Source organism: Dendrobates tinctorius, unplaced genomic scaffold, assembly GCF_039654945.1.
Source record: "Dendrobates tinctorius isolate UK_male_01 unplaced genomic scaffold, ASM3965494v1 ptg000104l, whole genome shotgun sequence".
NCBI lineage: Eukaryota > Metazoa > Chordata > Amphibia > Anura > Dendrobatidae > Dendrobates > Dendrobates tinctorius.
The window spans coordinates 15,344,608-15,354,070 of record NW_027361772.1 but is presented as its reverse complement, the minus strand read 5'-3'; the positions used below and the strand labels follow the sequence as shown (position 1 = coordinate 15,354,070).

General features: G+C 46.7%; 1 protein-coding gene and 1 long non-coding RNA gene across 4 annotated transcripts in view; one reads left to right on the top strand and one right to left on the bottom strand.

The window, feature by feature from the left end:
- Nucleotides 1-1,931: 1,931 nt before the first annotated feature.
- LOC141100461 (uncharacterized) lies at nucleotides 1,932-4,638 on the bottom strand. The gene is made up of 3 exons (XR_012234699.1): nucleotides 4,536-4,638; nucleotides 3,770-4,008; nucleotides 1,932-2,454 (listed from the first exon to the last, which is right to left on the bottom strand). It is a non-coding gene; the product is annotated as an uncharacterized lncRNA (long non-coding RNA).
- Nucleotides 4,639-6,786: 2,148 nt separating this feature from the next.
- LOC141100370 (cell adhesion molecule CEACAM20-like) overlaps nucleotides 6,787-9,463 on the top strand; it is a 131,398-nt gene continuing 128,721 nt past the window's right edge. For 2 of the 3 annotated variants that reach the window (XM_073588807.1, XM_073588806.1), the window contains exon 1: nucleotides 6,840-6,862. Coding sequence is in view for 1 of the 3 variants with exons in the window: in XM_073588805.1 (XP_073444906.1) it covers nucleotides 6,855-6,862 (8 nt within the window). In the remaining 2 variants the exon portion in view is untranslated. Of the gene's footprint in view, nucleotides 6,863-9,463 lie in introns of all 3 variants that reach the window. The other variant, XM_073588805.1, reaches the window with a different exon arrangement.

Sequence of the window (9,463 nt, the reverse complement as noted above, 5' to 3'; positions counted from 1 at the left end):
GTACAAAAAAAACAAACTGCTCCTCACAAACATAATAGTGTAATTTTATATCTCCACATAGTTAAGACCTAATGATCAGTGCTCATTAATTCTGAATGCAATTACTGGCAATCAATGCCTAGAGGAAATTCCACTACATTAATGGAGTATATAGTGTTTAAAGTGCAAGAGCGCTACTAGATAATTCAGCAATTACATACATAGGTGAGAGGATGAAAGGGCTTAAATTTGAAGGGTTTACATGACCTGGTGTCACAAGGCGCCACAGTCATCACATAATATCTTGTAATAGTATAATCACCGGTGACACTGAGAAAGCTTCAATGGTCAGAGCGCCCCCATAAGCAGTCAGGGAGCACACATAACAATACAGAGCGCCCCCATAAGCAGTCAGGGAGTACAATACCAGCGCACCCCCTTAAGCAGTCAGGGAGCACACATAACAATACAGAGCGCCCCCATAAGCAATCAGGGAGTACAAACAATGCCAAAGAGTACATATAACTACCAGAGTGCCCCCGTAAACAGTGTCAGACAGTACACATAAGCAGTCCTAGAGAATACACATAAGTGCCAGAGTGCCCCCATAAATAGTGCTATTTGTCCCCATAGGCAGGGACAGACAGTACACATAAGCAGTGCAAGAATGCCCCCATAAACAGTGCCAGAGTGTACACATGAACAAATAGTGCCAAAGGGTGCCTATGAACAGTACCATTGTCCCCATTGTACCAACCTACCCACACACAGTGCCAGAATGCACCATAAACATTGCCACGATCTCCCGATAAAAGTGGCAGTGTTCCATTAACAGTACCCAAACAGAGCCAGGATGTCCCCATTAAAGGGTCAGTGAGTCCACATACTGTACTAATGTAGAAACCACACTACAAATATCAGATATTAGAGAATAACACAAGTCACAATACAGACAGGAGTGAGGGCCTGATCCCAGGAGCTACAATCTGAGAACATAGCTAAAGAGCCTTCACTAGACCCCTGTACAGCTGTATAATGAGGCCCAGGCTTTATAGTGAAGGGACTGGAGTGATAACAGTGGGAAAAGTAGCACTATGTGCAAGAAGAGCTATTTTATGAGCCAAAAAGAGCCAAAAGGAGCAGTCTCTTTTTGGTGAGCGGAGCCGAGTGAGCCGGATCACCAAAAAAAGCCGGACTGCCTATCACTCGCACTTGCTTGTAATTATTTAAATAATTTAAAAAACAGCGTGGGGACCCCTCTATTCTTGATAACCAGCATTGCTGAAGCGGACAGCTGAGGGTTAGATCGCCCGTTATTGCATTTTAATGAACACGGCGATAAAAAAATATGTTTATTTTTTTAAGGCGAACCTGTCACCAGGTTTGGCCGATATAAGATGCGGCCACTGCCTTTCATTCTATAATGCTGTAGATAAGCCCCCGGTCTGACCTGAAAGATAAGAAAAATAAGTTTTACTATACTCACCGGGGTGGGGGGGGTCGTCCGATGGGTGTTGCAGGTCCGGGTCCAGCGCCTCCCATCTTCTTATGATTTCCGCCCTCCTGTTTGCTTCATGGCTCCCTGGCATCGCGCTCTTGCGCAGGCGTACTTATCTGCCCTCAACAGAGTAAAGTACTGCAGTGCACAGGCCTCGGGAAAGGTCAGAGAGGTCCGGAGCCTGCGCACTGCAGTACTTTGTTCTGCCTTCAACAGGGCAGAGAAAATATGCCTGCGCAGGAACGCAATCCCGGGGAGCCATGAAGCAAACAGAAGGGCGGAAATCATAAGAAGATGGGAGGCGCTGGACCCGGACCTGCAACACCCATCGGACCAGACCGCCCTGCAGGTGAGTATAATAAAACTTATTTTTTCTTATCTTTCAGGTTGGATTCGGGGCTTATCTACAGCTTTATAGAATGCTGTATACCAGCCTTGAAAGGCTGCGGCCGCATCTTGTATCGACCAAAACAGCTGACAGGTTCCTTTTAATTGTTTTATTTTAAATGGGGGGTGATTTCATCTCGACTGTTAGAGACTGTTAGAGAGCACATGTCAACTGAATGAATCAGCTAACGTGGCGGAAAAGATGTGGACTCAGCCCACATCAAAGGGGGAGACGCGACATGCACCATGCATGTACGGCGCATGCTGTGAAGGGGTTAAACTGCCGTGTTCCGCTCAGACTGTTGCTTTTTGTTGATGTAAAGGTTCCTAATGAGGCTGATCAGAAAGTTCGGCACAGCCATATTCTTTATGATATTCCAAAGTTTCTGGTGATTAACATAGATGAAGGCTTTGCTGTAGTCCAAGAAACAAAAATAGATCTAGCTGTATTCGTTGCCATTTTCCCTTATCCAGTGTAAGCAATAACATTTCTTGTTCCTCTGCCTTTTCTGAATCCCGCTTGTTCCTCTGGCAGCTCTTCGTCAAAGTAAAGCTGTAACCATCTTTGTACGATCTTCAGTAACATTTTGCTGGAAAAAAATAAAGCCCAAAAGAATTATGGCGCTCCCTGAAAACACATTTGTTCAGAGCGGCCTATCACTTTCCCTAATCACAGTCACTCTATGTGCAAGTGTGCGTGTGTAGCCCATTCACTATCTCCATCCATCCCTCACTCCCTCAAGATGGCTGGACCATCATTGTAAATACACCATTGTAAATACACACCTGTACTCTGTATCTCCCCCACCTCATTGTAGATTGTAAGCTCTCACGAGCAGGGTCGTCTTATTTCGTCTTATTTTGCTTTAATTATTGTATTGTTAACGTTGTTACTTTGACTTGTGTTTTGAAACTGTAAAGCGCTGCGGAATATGTTGGCGCTATATAAAGATTATTATTATTATGTAGACGTTAAGTCAGGGCCGGACTGGGACTAAAATCCAGCCCTGGCATTTGAAGTTACACAGGCCCACTAGTCACATGGTGACTATATAATATCTTTGTACACTTGTAGTTTACAAGAAGTGAGAGGAGATTAACACGACTATATACCATGTAGTCACAGCTGTGCCCAGTATTTCAGCTCAGTCCTATTTATTGCTTTTAGGTACAGTACTCCTCCCAAATCTCTGTCCCCTTTTGTATGCATGATTACAGAATTCCTGGCAGAACTGCTCTCTATTGGGCAACCAGACCCCCTGGTCATAGCTGCCCCTATCATATCTCCCAACTTTCAAAGAAGGGAAAGATGGACAAAGACTGCGGCGCGCGCAGCGCGGCGCTGCAAATTTTGGCCACACCCAGCCACACCCATTTCACAACTAGTCACACCCATGTCCACACCTAATCGCACCCATTTAGCACTGCTGATCACACTGACTGGCACTAAGGAAGAGAGAAAACAGAGAGAGAGAGAGAAAAAAGAAAACAGAGAGAGCGAGAAAGAAAGGGGAAAGAAAGAAAGAACAGTGAGAGACAAAGAAAGAACAGTGAGAGACAGAGAAAGAACAGAGAGAGAAAGAAAGAGGGGAAAGAAAGAAAGAACAGAGAGAGACAGAGAAAGAACAGAGAGAGAAAGAAAGAAGTAAAGAAAAGAAAGAAAGAACAGAGAGAAAGAGAGGAAAGAAAAAAGAAAGAAAGAGGGGAAGAAAGAACAGAGAGAGAAAAAAGATTAGAGAGAGAAAGAAAGAACAGAGAGAGAAAGAAAGAACCTAGAGAGAAAGAAAATGAGGGAAAGACAGAACAGAGAACGAAAGAACAGAGAAAGAAAGAAAAAGAGAGAAAGAAATAAAGAAAGATTCTACAAAGATACTATAGCAGCCCGGCTCCCATTGTAGTGCCCACCTGAGCCTCCCGGTGCAGGACCTATCATGATCCGCTCACATGGCCGGCATCCCCGATTCCAAGGCGATCCTGCTGTCTGCGCTGTCGAAGGAGGACACGGTGATGGATCTGAAGCATTCCTGGTTCCGTCACAATCTCCTCAAGAAATTATCTTATTTCCGAGTCAGCTTCCAGCACATCACTTCAGGTGGAACGTCATGTGTGTTTTAAAATGCTCCTCGGGGCTCCGCCGTGTACACCTGTGTCCGTGGGAAAAGCCCGCTTTGTATGCTTTGTACACACTTGGCTCCGCTCCGTACATCCCGTACACATATGGCTCCACTCCATACACACACGGCTCCACTCCGTCCACATCGTACACGTGCGGCTCCTCTCCGTACACCTCGTACACGCGCGGCTCCTCTCCGTACACCTCGTACACACGGCTCCTCTCCGTACACCTCGTACACACGGCTCCTCTCCGTACACCTCGTACACGCGGCTCCGCTCCGTACACCTCGTACACGCGCGGCTCCTCTCCGTACACCTCGTACACGCGCGGCTCCTCTCCGTACACCTCGTACACACACGTCTCCGCTTCGTACACCTCGTACACACACGGCTCCGCTCCGTACACCTCGTACACACACGTCTCCGCTTCGTACACCTCGTACACACACGGCTCCGCTCCGTACACCTCATACACACACGGCTCCGCTCCGTACACCTCATACACACACAGCTCTGCTACATCCACACTGTAAATCCTGACCCCACACATACTTACCTCAACCAGCACCATGACAACAGCACAGCAGAGTCTTGCAGACGGTAGAGGCAAGGCTGAGCGCACAGGACCTGTGATGAGGTCACAGGAGGGGCGGAGGCAGGGGTGACATGATCGGGGTCTGGACAAAGGCTCCTGATCATGTGACCCCCTGACTCCTCCCCTCCTGTGACCTCATCACAGGTCCTGCGAACAGAGCGAGCAGGCAAGCGAGTGCGAAGCTGTGAGTGGCTGCGGGGGGATGGGGTCTCATGCTAAGGCGCGGATGGGGTGCGTGGGGGGGGCGTGGCGGCTTATCTCCCTGCAGTGCGGGAGGAACTTGAAACTATCACCGCCGTGCCCACAGAGGGCCGGCGGCAGGAGCAACAGTGGCTGCAGCAGCTGGCAAGCGGCCAGATGATTGGGCGCTGCCGCCCGCGGCCCATGTGACAGCGGCCCAGCGGGAAAATGCCCGGTTGGTTATATTGCCAATCCGGGCCTGAAGTCCAGCCTTCCTGAATATAGCTTTTGCATATAAATTGAAGAGAAATGGTGATAATATGCAGTCTTGTCTGAGGCTTTGCTCTACATGAATCCCTTCACCCCCTGGGCCATTTTCCATTTTTGTGTTTCTGTTTTTTAATCCCCTTCGTCCCAGAGCCATAACTTTTTTATTTTTTAATCAATATGGCCAAGTGAGGGCTTGTTTATTGCAGGATGAGTTGTACCTTTGAATAACACCATTGGTTTTACCATATAGTGTATTGGAAAATGGGGAAAAAAATCCAAATGCGGTGAAATTGAAAAAAAGTGCAATTCCACAATAACTTTTGGGGGTTATTATGATTCTCCAGGTCATTACGAGTTTGTAGACACCAAACATGTCTGGGTTCTTTTTTATTTAAGTGGTAAAAAAAAACCAAAGTTTGTAAGAAAAAAATAAATATATATAAATTGCATCATTCTCTGAGACCCGTAGTGTTTCCAATTTTCAGGATCTGGGATTTGGTGAGGGCTTATTTTTTGCATGCCGAACTGACGTTTTTATTTATACCATTTTGGTGTAGATGATCTTTTGATTGCCGGTTACTGCATTTTAATGCAGTGACACAGCGACCAAAAAAAGTAATTCTGGCGTTTTTACTTTTCTTCTCATTACTCCATTTACAGATCAGATTAATTATTTTTGTATATTGATAGATTGGGTGATTCTGAAAGAGGCTACACCAATTGTGTATTTTATTGTTTTATTTTGAGTGGGGTGATTTAAACTGTTATATTTTGTTTTTTTTAACTTTTTTTACTTTACACTACTTTCAATAGTCTCCATGGGAGACTAGAAGCTGCGATCATCCGATCACTTGTGCTTCAGCCCTGCTCTGTGTAGAAGAAATGCTCACTTGCTATGAGCGCCGACTACTAGCCGGTCACTCAAAGCTATCCGGCAATGACAACCACAAGGGTCTCCTGCAGACCTCAGGTTGTCATGCCAACCCATCAGCGACCAGCAGTGATGTGACACAGGTGCCGATGGGCGGGATTAGTGACGCACTGCCGATGCAATCATGTTAAATGGCGCTTTTAGAGATTGACAGTGGTATTTAACAGGTTAACAGCTGCTGATGGATTGCGATTCCACCCGTGGCTGTTAGAGGGCACATGTCAGCTGAATGAAAAAGGTGACATGTGCTGGAAAAGATGTGTGCTCAGCGCCGGAGCCCACATTAAAGGGGGAAGATCCGACATGCGCCGTACATGTACGAAGCATGTCGTGAAGGGGTTAAACCGTGGTGGGCCGCCGTGTTCCGTTCAGACTGTTGCTTTTTGGTTGACGTAAAAGTTTTTAATGAGGCTGATCAGATGGTTTGGCACACCCATATCATTCACAGTATTCCAAAGTTTGTGGTGATCAACATAGTTGAAGGCTTTGCTGTAGTCAACAAAACAAAAATAGATCTCCTAGCTGTATTCTTTGCCATTTTCCCTTATCCAGTGTAAGCAATTACATCTCTTGTTCCTCTGCCGTTTCTGAATCCCGCTTGTTCCTCTGGCAGCTCTTCGTCAAAGTAAAAATGTAACCGTCTTTGTACGATCTTCAGTAGCATTTTGCCGGAAAAAATAAAGGCCAAAAGAATTATGTAGACGTTAAAGTAAAAAAAAAAATAATTATGACTTATGGAATGCTGTCAGGCAAAAGCAAAAATAATTGTGACAAGGAACGGGTTAAGCTCTTGCTGCCTGGAGGATGTGGTAGTCAGGGAAGTTTTCAGTTGTTAGTTTTCCCCACCCCATGAGAAGTCAGCAGACATTTTCCTTGTTCTACCTTGAGTGCCGACTTCTATGATAAGGTAAGAGAACAAGAACTGTAGATATTTATTGTGTCCCCAGATTCGGGAGAGCTTTTTTTCTTTTTCAATCTGCACTTTCCTTCTGTAATTGAGCAGTGAGTAAATAAAGCAGCCGGGCGTGCTGGATATGAGGTCAGGATCACCGTGATCGGGGCAAAGAGTCACTACGGAAGTGGATAGAAGGTTCTGTCTCTGCTGGGCCCCCAGAGTGCAACCCCAGGAGCTAACAGGCTGTTCCCGATTATCAGCCCGTACATGATGGCGTTCTCACAACGAAGGAGAAAAATGCTCATTTGTTGGACAATTTGATTATTTCAGCATAAAAATATCATTTGGGCTATGTGCACACGTTGCTGATTGTGCTGCGGATTTTTCTGCGCGGATCTGGCTGAATCCGCAGGTAAAATGACCTGTGTTTTACCTGCAGTTTTTGTGCGGATTTCGCCTGCGTTTCCTATAATGGAAGAAAAACGCTGCAGAATCCGCACAAAGAATTGACATGCTGCGGAAAATAAACCGCTGCGTTTCTGCTGCGGATTTTTCCGCAGCCTGTGCACAGTGTTTTTTATTTTACATTGGATTAAATGGTACTGTACACCGCAGGAGAATCCGCAACGTGTGCACAGACCCTTAGGCTATGTGCCCAGGAATGTAGAAAATTTCTGCTTCAGGAACGAACTCCTTCCCAGAAAACGCGCGTTTTTGATGAGTTTTTTTCTGCGCATCTTCTGGACTCATAGGAGATATCTAAAAACGCGGACTTTTCCGCAAAATTAATGAACATGCTGCATTTTTACCGCTAAGCGTTTCCTATGCGGAAAAAAACGCATCCATTGGCACAAAAAAAGGCCAAAATGCATTAAAATGAATGGGATGCTTATTATAAGCGTTTTTTAAGCGGTTTGACCCCGAAAAACGCTTAAAAAATGCTTAAAAAACGCTTTCGTGGGCACATAGCCTTACTGTTCACTGGCAGCGGTGTTTTTTTTTAAATAGTTTTCGCTTGGGTCGCCCTCCCAGGGCTGTGGGGTACTCGGTACGGGGCCGGTCCTTCAGAGGGGAATGTCACAGCAGTGGTGACCCGGTCCGTGGCCCTGGGCGCCCATGTAAAAGGGTTGAGTTGGGAATAAAGTTTATAGATGAATGATTCGTGACGCCACCTGTGATGTTCGGCAAGGGAGGTGTTAAGCCGACGCTGCAGACAGATCCTCTGGGACAGATGGTGTATTGCAGCAATGATGTTGTAGCCCTCCACAGGCAGGGCAGTAGTCCCAGGGCAGAGTAGCGGAATGTTTAGGAAGAGGGTGCAGTGTTTGGCACAGAGATGTAGCAGTGCTGAGGATGTTGCAGGAAGGAGGCAAGGACACAACAGGGTGCAGTTTCTTTACCTTTACTTCGCAAACGAAGTCCAGGGTCCTGATTACAGATGGCACAGGAGCAGGCTAGCCTGGAAGCAACTCAGGGATCTCTCTATCAGATGGGTTGTGTAGTCTCCTTCCTAGCGCTGGGTCGAGGTACATGCAGTACAGTGTTACACTGAAGTTCCTCCTTCTTATCGTCTCTTAGAACTACCTCGTATGGCAGACAGCTGTAGCCCTCTATCTCTCTTGGCTCACCGGTCGCTGTGTGCCTCCGAGTCTTAGATGGGAAAAGAGCATTTACAGCTTCCTATTCCTCTGGTTTCTATTGCGGGACCTTCAGTATCCATACAACCTTGGAGACCAGGCTCCAGATCATGCGCTTTCTCAAGGAGGGAGCTCTCTGTCCTCAGCTCAACCTCCAGCTTCTCTCTCCACATCTACACACGTTGCCCTCCTCACACTTAGGCTGTGTGCACACGCTGCGGATTAGGTGCGGATTCATCCGCACGGATTTTGTAAAATCCGCAGGTGAAACCGCAGGTTAAAAGACCTGCGGTTTTACCTGCGGATTGCTCTGCGGTTTTGCCCTGCGGTTTTTCTTCTCCTCAATGGAGGAGATGGCAAACCGCAGGGGAATCCGCAGAAAGAATTGACATGTCAATTCTTTCTGCGGATTGAAAACCGCAGATAATCCGCGTGGAAAATTCCGCACCGTCTGCATTGCGGTTTTTGATTCCCATAGGGAATCATTGTACTGGCTGCGGGTCCGCAGCGGCCAAAACCGCTGCGGAACCGCAGCAAAATCCGCAGCGTGTGCACACAGCCTAACTGACTATTTCCCTCCTGGCCCTCAGAGAGCTCTCCTCCCCCAATCCTGGTTCAGAGCTCCCTCTGCTGGCCTGGAGTGGGAACTGTGTTGCATGACATGGTTAACTGTCAGAGAGACACTTCATTGCTTTCAAGCATGACATCACCCTCCCTGGAGGAAGCCAATGTCATTGTGGCGACCGTACTCCTGGGGGCGCCACACTCTCTAATCAATGGGAAAATCTCTCTTCACTGAATACAGAATTTACAGATTTCACTCAAGAACTGAGAGTGAAAGAAGCAGATTTCTTTGATGAGATATATACTACCAAGTTTCTTATTTTCACATGTACTACACTGACGGAATAGTGCGGTCAGCAGGGCTGTGACTCATGTCCAGGGGTGTCCCTATAATGATGCAAGTTGAGCACTT